At 41.0% G+C, this 13,420-nt stretch overlaps 1 protein-coding gene across 1 annotated transcript; it reads right to left on the bottom strand.

Moving 5' to 3' along the window:
* Positions 1–259: 259 nt before the first annotated feature.
* On the bottom strand, positions 260–10,391 carry TSPAN6 (tetraspanin 6). The gene is made up of 9 exons (XM_047716585.1): positions 10,318–10,391; positions 6,418–6,903; positions 5,229–5,417; positions 4,875–4,949; positions 3,921–4,019; positions 3,302–3,436; positions 2,608–2,691; positions 1,100–1,205; positions 260–471 (listed from the first exon to the last, which is right to left on the bottom strand). The coding sequence occupies exons 2-8, from the start codon at positions 6,502–6,504 to the stop codon at positions 1,137–1,139; spliced, it is 738 nt and encodes a 245-aa protein (XP_047572541.1). The 5' UTR covers positions 6,505–6,903; positions 10,318–10,391; the 3' UTR covers positions 260–471; positions 1,100–1,136.
* Positions 10,392–13,420: the final 3,029 nt, after the last annotated feature.

Genomic DNA, 13,420 nt, shown 5'->3' with positions numbered 1-13,420 from the left:
CAGTAATTCCAACACCATTAAGTAATAATTAGAACCTTTCAAATATAAATTTGAGAGCAAAACAGACACTAAGGAAAATATTTTAACATGATGCAAATTATACAATAATTTTAACTCGTCTGGGAAAGGGCCAGTTCAGATGGGTCAATTTTCTATCACACTACATCAGCAAATTCAGAGGGGTCGCTTTGTAACACTACAACAAAACAGAAGATTCACAATGCAATCTTGGAAAATAAAAGTCAAGAGGAACACGGTATTGCATCATTTACAATTTACTAGCTCTTCCAGTGTTTCACAGTGATACAGGGGTTTCAATGATCTAACATCAATGGGACAAAAGGTGGACTTAAACTGCACACGTCTTGATTGAATCAGACTACTGATAAAAGTTTTTGGTCTACAGTAAGAAGTAGTAGGTAGTCTTCCATCCAGGCAATTTCATAGCTCACAGGGGGTAATGTAAATGTCCTAAAAGTAAAGAAAAAAAAGTTAATTGACTTGCAACACAAATTCCAACAGCTGTATGCACTCGCATACGTGAGCATCTATTCATGTGTTCCCCGTCAGCGGCTTAATTAAAATGTGAAGGGCACCCTCGGGGATTAATTCAGCCAGCAACAGTTCTCGTGGTTTACCGTTCCAATACTGAAGTTATTGAAACACCTTTTCCCCAAACCTGGTTCCAGTTTAGGCTAGATGGGTTTATCGCTCTATGAGTTCACCAGAGGAGTGTGGTAAATGAAGACTTGGGAAAATGCCAATATCGGAAGCTGAATGTCCTTGCCAGGGAACCTCACTAGTAAGGTAAGAGGTCACTCTTGGGGTTCTCCAATTCCCTTCAGTGTAGGTCCAAATTTGTTAGAAAGGGGACCCCTCAGGATCTTTAGACCGACATGTCAGTAAACCCCCAAAGGCTCGTCTGCCCCTTGTGGCCACGCCTTGCATGTAAAGACCTGATCTAACTGTGCAGGCCTAACACAATACCAGCCAGATTTGAATGCACCACTCGATAAGACCTCGGAAAACTCGGTCCATCCATCACATGCACGGGCTGAAGTAAACACCGATAGAGAGCTGAGGACTAAAATGAACATACCTTAAAGTTCAAGAGGAATAGGCCCATGGTTTGTTGTTTACACTATCTCATACTGGTTATTTGTTATGGCACGAGAGAGGCAGTAGGCTAGAAAGATTCCTATCAGCTAGAAATAAAATACAAACAAAAATTAAACACACACACACACACAAAAGAGCTTAAAGACCTCAGGATACATGTTTATTTTCCTTTCACTTCGAATTCACTAATTTTTTCCTTCCTTAAGTTTCTCTCGGCAGTTATGTTTGATAATTTGCAGTTCCTGGATCACATTCAAAGAATATACGGGAAGTTTTACTACTACTATGACCTGGAGTTTCACAACTGTCACTGACAAAAATCACTCAAGAAAAATCTTAACTGTCCTAACTCTGGGGGAAACTTATCAGATAACCTGTCAGCTATCAGAACAAAAATGGCATGGCTTAGACATGGCATGGCATCTCATCACGTCAAATCTCCATCGGCGAAGGCAGAGATTTTCTTGAAAGCTCTAAGACAGAGCTGCAACTATGGATTTGTTCTGTAATTTCCGGGCTGTCCGGTAAGCTAGCCACTAGCCACATGTGGCTTTTGAGCACTTCAAATGGGGCTCGAGTAACTGAGGAACGGAATTTTTTATTTTATTTAATAATTAAAACCTTTCGAAGGTGCTAGTGGCTATTTTATTGGGCAGTGCAGACTCAGTTGTAGGTATGCCTAATGCTTGAGAGATATGTTAAGATTAGTCTTCCAAAACCAATTACATAGGTCAAAATGAAGTATATCCATTCTTTTCGTTTTGTCTCCACGATGTTGAATATAGGACAAACCCCCATCCCCTAAGAAAAATTGCTTAGAGCCACAATACAAACTTTTCACAGTATGGTGAGAAGCAACACAACTCAGGAGATAGAATTTGACTCGCAGCGTAGCACGTCCCCAGTATGACAGGCACGTATTGAATGTGGGGTTGCCTGATCTAAGTTCTTATAGGTCAGAACTTATAAGGAACTTACCAGGCAGCTGCAGCCCAGGAAAAGAAAAAATCTGAACCATGTTTTAGAATCTTGACTGCACAGCAAAACAAGGTTTCCATCTAGCTCATGTTTTAATGAACTAGGATGCTGGAGAAATGCCATACCCGAGGGCACCAAGTATATGCTACTAGGAGTTAATTCTAAGCCTTGCTTTTTGTAGTTTCAAGGCATGCAAGGCCATGATTTAAAAAAAAAAAAGCAGATGAACAGGGAATAAAAATCTGGAGAAGTCTCTTTGTGAAAATAGTGTGGGAGAACATAAGATCCAAGACATCAAAAAATTGGAATGAAAATAGCAAAACATCCCCTCCCAAATAAAACAAAGCTAAACAGACCCAGACACAAAGAACTATGTATGTTTCACATACAAAATAAAAGCAGCGGGGAGTCTGTGAAAATGTTACTTCTCGGAAATGCCCTGAAGCCTTCTGAGTGGAAATCCGGCTAACACCAAACACGAGTGATGAGACATTCCTAATAAGGACTTACCTGGAAGCAAGCAACTCCAAAAGAAATTCCGGCAATCACTCCCATTTCTGACTCTACAATGGTCATCACCTTTATAAAACAACCCTAATGGGAAAGGAAATAAAGAATATTAAGTACAGCACAAGCAATAACGAACGCTTGGATCATCCATCTCTGCCAAAAGATGAGCTTTAGCTACCTCAGCCTTTGTCATTTCATTAAAATTCACTCTTTCATATAACATATCCTATCTCCTTTCAAGCACAATGCTCTGACAGGAGTCTGAAGAACAGAAGTTCCACCTTTTGGATTATGCATTTAAAAGTGTTATTTGCGGGGTGCCTGGGTGGCTCAGTGGGTTAAAGCCTCTGCCTTTGGCTCAGGTCATGATCCCAGGGTCCTGGGATCAAGCCCCGAGTCGGGCTCTCTGCTCAGCGGGAGCCTGCTTCCTCCTCTCTCTCTGCCTGCCTCTCTGCCTACTTGGATCTTTGTCTGTCAAATCAATAAAATCTTTAAAAAAAAAACCAAAAGTGTTATTTGCTAGTTGTGTGAACTCAAGTCACAAATTGAGCTTCAGTTTCCTCATTTGTTCAATGAGAATAATACCTGCCCCCACATATTTCAGATCGTATCTATTGTGAGGAAAAAATTAAAAACTGAGTTAACTCTGTATTCAGTTAATATTTTCAAATAAAAAAAATTAAAGGCTCCTTACTTCATTGTTTACTTTATCTGCATCTCTCTGTGGAGAACAATTTTCAAGTTTGCAGCAACTCTTGGGAAATCCTTTTTCTGAGTAATAATTAGTATCCTTCCAATCTCTAAAGTCGGTGACACCACAACAATGCAACTGAAAAAAAACCCAACAAAATCATTCATAGTTCACATCACGGCATTGTAGTCAAATACTTAACCTATCATCTTAGATGGCAATTTGTGCTCAAAACATTATACTTAATGATGTCTATCCTAATATTTTAATGTGTCTGTTCTCAACTGGCATTATAATTCAAGAGATAAGCTCCTTTTTTTAAATACCAAGTGTAACCCTTTTAGACTGGCCACCTTTTCCTGCTGAGTGGTACTAACAGTACTTGGTCTGTGATGTGAGGAAAGAAGAGGTGTACATGTGAGGAGAATGATAAGGAGAAAATGGAGATATGTCACTTAGTACCATCCCACACATCTTTTCCAGGGACATATTTTCTCCTGATTTAATTGTAGTGAGAATGTCATACAAGTGGACAACATCTAGTAGTCAGGGGCCTATCCTCTTCTCTAAAGGGATAAGGATGTGTTCCCCTTTTGAGAAGCCACCACCTATGACCACTTACCTTATTTTGAATCTTGTCTACTGCATCGCTTCTATAATCTCCCATAGAGTTATACTGCTTTAAAATTTTCTCATAATTATTCTTAAAACTGTTCTTAATCTACAGCAAAGAAATGCAATGTCAGTAAAGAAAGATTCTAGAAAAGTCTTTTGGTTTCTATGCCAAATAAAAAAATCCCCCACATCTGACCAAGGGTCATATTTTTGACAGCAACAACATGCATGGTAATTAACTTCTATGGTCCAATCCTGTCCTCTATGAGCTATAATCTAGCTGAGGGGATTACTAAGCAAAATTTTACAATAAAAGATAACTGCTCGTGTTCAAAGTGCTATGGGAGCTTTTATTCAAAAGTGGCAGCTCTCTACTGCTGTATCCCTCCCCCAACTTTTCTCTATTTTAAATTAAGTAAAAATTTGATGCCTACAGGATTTTTAAGCTACAAAACCTTACTTTGGGAGACTGCACTGCCACTTTGTAAAACACTCTCTTCGGGGAGCCTTCAATACTCACTGAGTGATTTCCCAGCCCCAGTTTTAACAGTGGAAGCCCAATTTCTACTTCAATATTAAAGTTTTGATCTGCATTAAGTATATCCAATTTTTTAAAGTGTGGCATAAGGGAGAATACAGTTGTGTTATCAGTTTTGCACTTTAAATATTTTCCTATCAGTAAGGTTATAAATTGTACTATCTCCACTTTAATAGGTACTTGTACGCAGAAAAAGAACTGGAAATCCATGTAATTATGGGTACCTGTAATTTTCGTCTAGTAACTCTCAGTCTAAAATTTTCTCAATTTTTTTTATATTACAAATGGGCTAGAATTTTTACAAGAAAGCCATTATTGTCAGCTACAGTTTGAATAGTAAGCTTTAAAAGTGTTCTGAACTAACTGTTTTTATATCTGGGAGGATAAATTTTAACATATTAAGGTTCCCAAATTCAGGCTTACCTCATGTCTGAAAACAAATCCTACGATGGCAGCGACCAGTTCAACCAAAAAAATGAGAGTCAGAAACATTGCATACTGTGGGATAAAAAGAAAGTCCAAGTCAGCATAAATAAGATACATCACAGCTGCAAGGGTAGTCAAAGAAAAAAAAAATAGTCTACTCAATCAGTTCAGCATGTTTTTATTAAAAAGGACAGGGAAAACACAACAAAAGTGGGAACCGGCAGCAGAGCTGTTACTTAGGAAGAAAAAGGAGAAACTGAAAGGGCCATGGTCAGTTTCAAGAAACAAAGTCAACAACATATAAGACTTTTCTAAAATCAAGAATCAATTCTAAGGAAAAGAAGGACTCACCAATTTTAACATCCATGCAGAAGCTCGGCAGGTAGCAAAACAGCCAAAGGTGCCCAATAGAATAATGACAGAACCAGTACCAATGAGCACAAAGGGCACATTGGTGGCCTTCTCATTCAAAAGGGAAAAATAATTCTCCAGGCTCACCTTGCCCCAAATACCCACGGCAAGAAGGATGACACCAGTGATCTATGTAGGAAATCAGAGAACAGAAAGTTATACACTGTATACCGCAGCACCTTCAAACCACAAACCACCAGGTATTTAAGAAACAACAGGTATGAGAAATGATTTAGCAGTCTGTGGCCACAGAGCCGTGGCTGGGATGTGGGAGACAAGGGCTAGGAAGGAGATCTGCAAGTAAGGATAGGCCTTGATAAATCCACGCTAGATCACCAGGTAGCCCAGGTAGCCAGGGGAAAACCAGGGGGACAGCTAGAGAAGGCATCTTAACAAAATTCTTAAACCTCATCTGTTTCTTTTTGTTGGTTTTTTTTTTGTTTGTTTGTTTTGTTTTGTTTTTGGTACAAACCGGAGTCCATAGCCTATCTGTCCTAGGGACAACAATTTATTCAACTGCTTTACTCTCACCATAGGAAGAAAACCTTCCTGGAGGAGGGAAAAAAAGTGTCTTCCAGAAACTTATCCCTTCTCCCCACCCCAGTTCAGAGAGGAGCAAAGCGTACAAAGGGACAGTACACAAAAGCAAGCCCAAGCATAGGTTGGCGGGAGTACAGCCATTACCATACTTACCTGCGAAATACTCCCCTCTTATGAAGCAGTGAAAAGAAAGAGACTATTATGCGGGTGAGCCCACAGAGGGGCAGGGCAAGCCTCGCCTCTCTCAATGGTCCGGGGTCACCCTCTGCGAGCTCTGGGGTGTCCACTCCCTTCCTGGTCCCCCTGCATCGAATTCGAACCCTAAGTACGTCCGTGTCCCAGCACAGCCTATTGGCTGCCACTCTCCGGGACCCTGACCCCCGGCGCGGTCAAGATGCCCCAGCTGGAGCCCCAGCAACTCTTCGCCGGCGCCGGGTTCCAGGCAGGTACAGCCTCCCAAACCCCACCCGCGTCTATCTCCCCTCCCCGGCCTCCCTCCTCATCCCCCAGACCTTCGCGCCCTCTGCTCAGGGTCACACCCCTCACCCAAGCCCAGGACCCCCTCCCGTCCCCGGGCTCCATCTCTCACCCAGAAGATGAAAGTGTAGATCAAGAGAACGCTCTTGAAGCAAGTGATGACTGGTTTGGTCTGCAGTCTCCGAGACGGGGACGCCATGACTAGCCCAAGACCCTGCCCCGCCGCACCGGGCACTCGGAGCGGAGCGAGAGAGACACAGAGTCCCCGAGTCTCCCTGGAAACTGCCGGAAACTTACGAGCGTCTACAACTGAGAAAAGCCGGAAACACTGTACAGATTTCTAGAGGGTAAAGTCTTGGGAGGCTACGCGGAAAGTGACGACAATTTCCGAGCGCCCCCTGCTGCAGGTTACCGAAAACTGTATGCAAAGGTTCTAGTGCCGGGAATTTCTTAGATCTTCAAGTGGAGCTAGCTTCATTTTTTCTCTGAATCTTTCCCGCCCCCCACCCCTCCCCCGCCCTTATAACTTGATCATATTGTTCTATCACCAGCAGCGCCAGCAGCGCTTTGAGATTCGGCCTCGCCGGCCCCTGGTGCCCTAGAGGGAAAGAAAGGAATGAAAAGAGGTTAAAAGTGACCCAGGAGTATTTTATTACATGGCCAAATACCAAGAAGCATATTTCCAAAGAGAAACAGATTGCAAAGCGACACGTACAGTCATAGGTTTTTAGACACAAACCGAGCAAAAGTGAAATCTACCTGAGTGGGGGAATTAGGCGATTTCTTTTTCCAGGAGGCTGAAACCTAAAGTCACACCTCTAAGAGCAAAGCCAAAACTAGAGATCACTGTGCTTTTCAATCCCCTCGCCTGTTGAACACAAGCTACATATGGTATTGGGTTGTGGAGTGTCTGTCCATTCCCCTAAAATTCTCCCAATTGCTTAGATCTTTCTAGCCTTAAAAGCATTTGAAGTTCCATACATCTGTGAAATGGGATGTCTCTATTTCATAAAGGATGCATCTGCATGTGCTTTGCTCAGCCCACAAGAATAAGTGCAGATATTTGAGTTAGTAGTTACAAAAACGGGTTAATTCTATGCCTATTGTTACAGGGGAGAAAAGAAATGAGCCTAGACATTATAGATACTCACTGTTTCCTGCTTTCTGGCACCTTTTAGGCTTCAAGAGTGACAAAATGAAACATTCAAATTGCCCTCAATTTAAATAGGTCATTTACTTTTGATGGGAACCTCAGAATAGGGAGGTCTTTTTTATCTAGTCAGGTTCAAAACACATTTACAAAATGAATTAAAATACAAATGAATTAATGAATTGCTATTGGCATCCTGGTCTACCATTTTACTCAAGGACATTAGTTTGATCCCTAGCATTCATCTTTCTAGAAATTCAGGACAGGTGTAATCAAGAAGAAAATATCACCATTGGTTGTCAAGACTTAATTTTCTGTTTAGTGGAAAATATGCACTTTGTGAAACTTTCTCTGGACCTTCTTGCTCCCTCCATAAAAATATATCCTTATGAGAAAAAACATTACTTCTAGGAAATCTGAACTGATACCTAACACCAACAGTACTATAGATCTGTATGTACCTTTACCCACTTGGTGAGACAGACCATTGTAATGTCAACCAAAAACAAGTCAATTCTTAAGAAAAGTTTATCACTGGACAGTCCTAGTGAATTATGGTGTCTAGGCATTTGAAGCATGGAAGTGTGGTTTTTTTTCCTATTAAATCATATATGTAGATAGCTCCACGTTTCTGTATTATGTATCATGAACCGGTTGGTCAATATGACAGCACAGAGTATGTTTTAAGGTCTGGTTTCTCAACTAGAGTGTAAGCTCTTCGAGGGCAGAGACTGTGTGTCCACTGAGTGTGAGCTGTTTCTTGGAAGAATGGCAGTAGAAGACAGTATCAGTTACCTAGGCAACCCATCACATCATAATGGACACAAGCCTAACATCACAGTGGGTGTTTCCTGTATTGCTGTTGTATTGTCTAGGAGAAGTGACACTCAAACTGTTTTTGCTTGAAACCTTGCTTTAAGCATAGACCACAGTACCAGACAAGAAAGTTCCATTAACTTGGTTACACACAGCTTCTCTGTACCTCAAATATTGACCTGGGACCAGCTCCTCTAGCATCATGCCAGATGTCTGAGGTCCAAGAGAGCAACTACTGGAGAATGAATATTGCACCAACAGCCTTTACACTAAAATTTTATCCCGAAACTTTAAAAGCCTAACATAAACACATGGAGAGAATGGGTAAGTGATACAACTATACACCTATAAACACCGAAGGAAAGTTATCAGGGAATATAGCTGATGTCAATTTTGAAAGTAACACGCATGCTGTCACTACAGGAAATGAGGTTGAGGGAGGCTCCAAGTAAATGCAAAGCTTTCTTCCTAGGCTAAATAACACTATCTGAGGGGTTCTCATATTAAAATAAGTATCAAGGGAAGTCTTGCTAACTCTGTCATCGTAAATGGAAGCTTCCTCTGAAGCTTAGGTTTGTACCATGTTCTGGAAGGGATTTTCGTTGTGAGCCTGAGAGTGAAGAAATATTTTTGCAGCTGAAGAGAAAACAAAACAGTCAAAGCAAAAGCCACATTTTACTTCCAAGAATGTGTTGATTTTCCGCCTCTCCCTTCCTCTGTCACTACAACCCTGCTCTGTTTGAGTAACACTCAGTGCCAAATTAAACCAAAGGCTGACATGGAATTAAATATTCCTAGGGCCACAGCACCTTGTACCACCACCTCCCACCCTGCCATGCCACTAGACCCAGAAGTTCAGTTTACTTCAAATTTAGGCCTGGGTCTGGGCCCAAACCCAGAACAAAGGGGCATCTAATCCCATCTAAGGCAATGTAAATAGTAATTCATAAGTAATAAATCATAAGATGCATTTATTCTTTAAAGTATTAATACTGTAATATATAATTGTGTTATTGATATTACATTGTATTATATATTTTATAGTAACTGTAATACTGACCCTTGAATATGTAGCAACCATGGTTGCTAAGTGCTTGACAGGTGGTAACTCATGTCTACATCACAAAAGCCCCTATTGTGAGGTCAAGACTGCCACTGCCCTTATGTTACAGATGAGGAAACTGGTTCAGAGGCTAATGTGCCGAGGATGAAGCTTTGCCTACTTCTGTTTCTCTCACCAGAAACAGGGCCCACTCTGTGATGAGACATGGCTGCTGTTGTATAAACAGCTGTCTTGGCTGGGAACAACCCAAGCAAAGACTGCTGTGTTCAGACATTTCGCCATTAACAAGGGCTTTTAAAAGCCCCTGAAGCACAAGAGCCTTGATGATCTCCCCAATTCGGCCTTGTACTTGGGGTTTTTGTTGAGTTTTACTTTTGCCTTCATTCCAGTAGCCCAATCACCTAAGAAGGAACCCTGCCCATCCCAGAGTGGCAAGGCAGAGAAGTCAATACTTTTTCTGGTTCACTCTATTTTCCTCCCTCTTTCTGACCACAAAAACACATGTTTGATGCTGAAAAGAGGAAAAAGGAATATAGTTTCCTTAAGTATTGTTGCTGTTTGTTTTACATTCAATATTTAGTAGGGATTTGTATCCCTTAAAAATTTCCTTCAAGATTAAGTTTAAATGTTGTTCCTTGGCATTTAAACTATGCTTCCCCCAGCAAATATATCAGCTTATTTCCTACTGCTTTCCCAGCATGACTTTTCTGTTCTGCAATAAACCACCATGATTATATCCCAATAAACAATATCTGTTCCCTGCTCCCTTCCCCATCTCCAACCCCACTCTGAATTCCTACTCCCTACTTAAGGCGCATCCCAACCCCAAATCAATGAGAGCGTTCCTCTGCCCCCTTTATCCGTACCCCCGACCCCCGCCCACACACGCTTCTAGTTCTAGTATCAAACCTCATAGTCTGACCACTCACACTAACTCAGACCCTTACTTAATTACAAGAGTACCTGTTTTCTTCTCCACTTACCTGTCTTACTCCTGCTATCTACATGTTCAGAAACTACTGAAGAGCCAATGTGGCAGGGTCCTGCGCCGCCTTTTATACTCTCCCCAATGCCCTAGGACACAATACTCAATTGATGAGCTCATTTGGTGCTCAGCCAATCCCTGTTAAGCTCCTTGGTCAGAACTGGTCTGTGAGACTAACCATTTAGTAGTGACTTGAGGTTTGATTAATTAAATTAATTAAACTGAATGTCTAAACCACCCCAGTGTCACACTGTCATAAACAAAATAATTAAGTTGAGCTGCTTGGTAATGTCTTGGAACATTACTGTTTCCAGTCTTAGGAACCAGTGAAAAAACATCAACTATTTCACTCAGAATACATCTTATCTCTTATTCACATAATGCCTTCCCATTTTCATTTTCTAGTACCTTTTCTAGAATACCTTCAATTACCTAGGGCTAAGTGCCCATCATAAAATTTAAAAGCATGTCCTGCTTACTTTCTTAAAATCTCATATTTTCACATTACAGCCATCAGATAAATATCATTTAAACAGATAATTTAAACATCACCATTTAAATAGATAATTCATATGTACAATTTTAAAAAGTAGTTTCCCGAATAGGAGTATCGTTATTCTTGTCTCTTGTGTATTCTCATTGTTCCTTTTCTGAAATTCTCTTCTGTGTCTAGTTCTCATTCACTATTTTCCCATCTACTCCTTTCGATTCTCCATGAATCCTCTCCTCCCTTTCCAGCCCTGATCTTTCCTTCTTCAAAAAAGTTCATAATACACAATTTGGAACACATAGAAATGAGAAACTCTTAATGAGGAACTCTTAAATGATATAAAAATTCACAATTTCATATCAATTTGCCTTAGTTGGTATTCTAAAAAGTCGTATCTCATTTAGTTTTGTTAAGCTTTGCTGAGATCTTATCTGGGCAAGTCAGTTTCCATATCTAATGTTTCTTAAAACAGTACCTTATTGACTGCTAAGGAACTTCATACTAAATGTCTTCACGTTGAAAATGGTACTGAACTTTAAGAACTTTACATTTGTATGTATAGCTGTTGTTGGTCTCTTTGTGTGTCTTTGTCTTAACTTCCTAACTAAATCATACAAAGAGGTGGTTTGTATACCCCCACTTTATACCCCCACAGTGTCTGATAGAGTGTTATCCACAGATAGTAGGGGCTGAAGAAATGCTGTTTTTTTTTTAATTAGTTCCCCTTGTTTTGCATAAGCTCTTCCTATTGCCTATCTCAGTGCTTCACAGTGACGTTGTCCCTCCTATTTAGCCCCTTACTTTGATCTCCCTATGATTTCCATATTCTCCCCCTTCCCTTTCTTCTTTAATTTCTCTCTGCCACCCCTCTGTCCTGCTCCTTCCAGCTCTGAGTGGGACGCGAGGCCTTATGCTGCATCTCTGGCCTAGCATGTGCTGGGCCCTGTGTTGGGTGCAGGGAAATGAAGAAGACTAAGGCAGGGTTGTTGCCCCCTAGGCTTTCATAGTCTAGGAGGAGACAGACATGAGTCTGAGATGAACAAACTAGTAAAGCAGGGGACAGAGATTGTCATGGGTGTACAACGACACTAAGTGCAATAAAACTACAATTGAGATATGTACAAAGTGGTGTGATAGCAAAGGCAGGCAAAGCAGATCTGCCTGGAGTGGGCTGAGGGGAATTTTTCAGCAGCAAAGATGGATACAGTTTCAACAGTTCAGGAAAGGAATACAGGGTAAAGTAAATATATCTGTGCAAAGCCACCAAAGTATGAAAGGAAGAGCGAGAAGTTCAGTATGTCCAGAACGAGTCATGAGGTGAATGTTTAAAACTAGGCTGAGGACATAGATGGGGCTTGCTTGTGAAGGGTATAGTATGACCTGCTGAGAGCTTGGACTATACTCTTTGCCAAAGGGGGGCCAGTAAAGGTTGTTTTGTTTTTTTTTTTTTTTAAGAAAACAACCCTAGTAGAATATGTTCCTCTGTGCTCTCTCATTCTCTCTCCATCTCTTTCTTTCTCTCCCTCTCTCTTTCACACACACTGAACAGATATGCATGAGTTTAGAGTGAACTCTATCTGACTTCAAAGGCCTCACAATCTGACCTTAGTTGATTTATTCAACTTTGTTCCCTATCACTCTCTTGATCCCTCTAACCAGTTAGCCCATCCCCCTCTGACCTAACAATGAGCTCTTGTTTATGTCATTTGCCTTGCCTGAGAACAGACCATGGCCTACCTCTTCCCACAGAGTATTCACAGGGTCCTCATAGTTTATACCATAGCTTTTAGAATTTTACATGGTCTTGTACTGTTTTCTAATTGTTTGAGTCTCTCTTATCTCCCCTCCTAAACATAAATCCTCTGGGAGCTGGAGAGTAAGCTTCATTAGATGAAGGATCACACAGTTTATATTCACCTCTGTTCCCCCTTCTTAGCTTATAGTAGATGCCCAGTGAAGGCTAATTCCCTAAACACACATAGTTGTAATCGAGAACATTTTTGTTGAGGGACACCTGGGTGGTTCGTTGGTTCAGTGTCTGCCTTCGGCTCAGGTCATGATCCCAGGATGCTGGGATCGAGCCCTGCACTGGGCTTCCTGCTCAGGAGAGAGCCTGCTTCTCTCTCTCTCCCTCGGCTGCTCTCCCCGCTTGTGTGCTCTCTCTCCCTTTCTCTATGTCAAATAAATAAATGAAATCTTTTTTAAAAGAACATTTTTAGTAAATGTCTGCCTCCTCCATTCCATGGGGGCAAGAATCTTTGTCTCTTTTGCTCACTGATGTTTCTCAAGTACCTAGAACAGTGTGTAGCACATAACAGATGTTCAGTAAATATTGTCAAATTAATTATGTGTTATGATATCAGGGATTTTGTCTTTGTCCACCCTCCTTAACACAGTAGAAGCATGATAAATTTATTGAGTAAATGAGGCCAAGATCATGTCTTCAGTTTGTTTTTTTTTTTTTTTACCACTATCACACTATTAGACACTCAATACATATTTCTGATTGGTGGACTGGACATGAAATGGACTTGATCCTAAACTTTATATTATCAGAAGCACGGGTCTTCCCTTTACAACTGAGGTGTTACCAGTTTGCTTGCACACACAG

This window comes from Lutra lutra, chromosome X (genome assembly GCF_902655055.1).
Source record: "Lutra lutra chromosome X, mLutLut1.2, whole genome shotgun sequence".
Taxonomy (NCBI): domain Eukaryota; kingdom Metazoa; phylum Chordata; class Mammalia; order Carnivora; family Mustelidae; genus Lutra; species Lutra lutra.
Note: the sequence above shows the minus strand (reverse complement) of the source record. Positions and strands in the feature narration are given on the sequence as shown.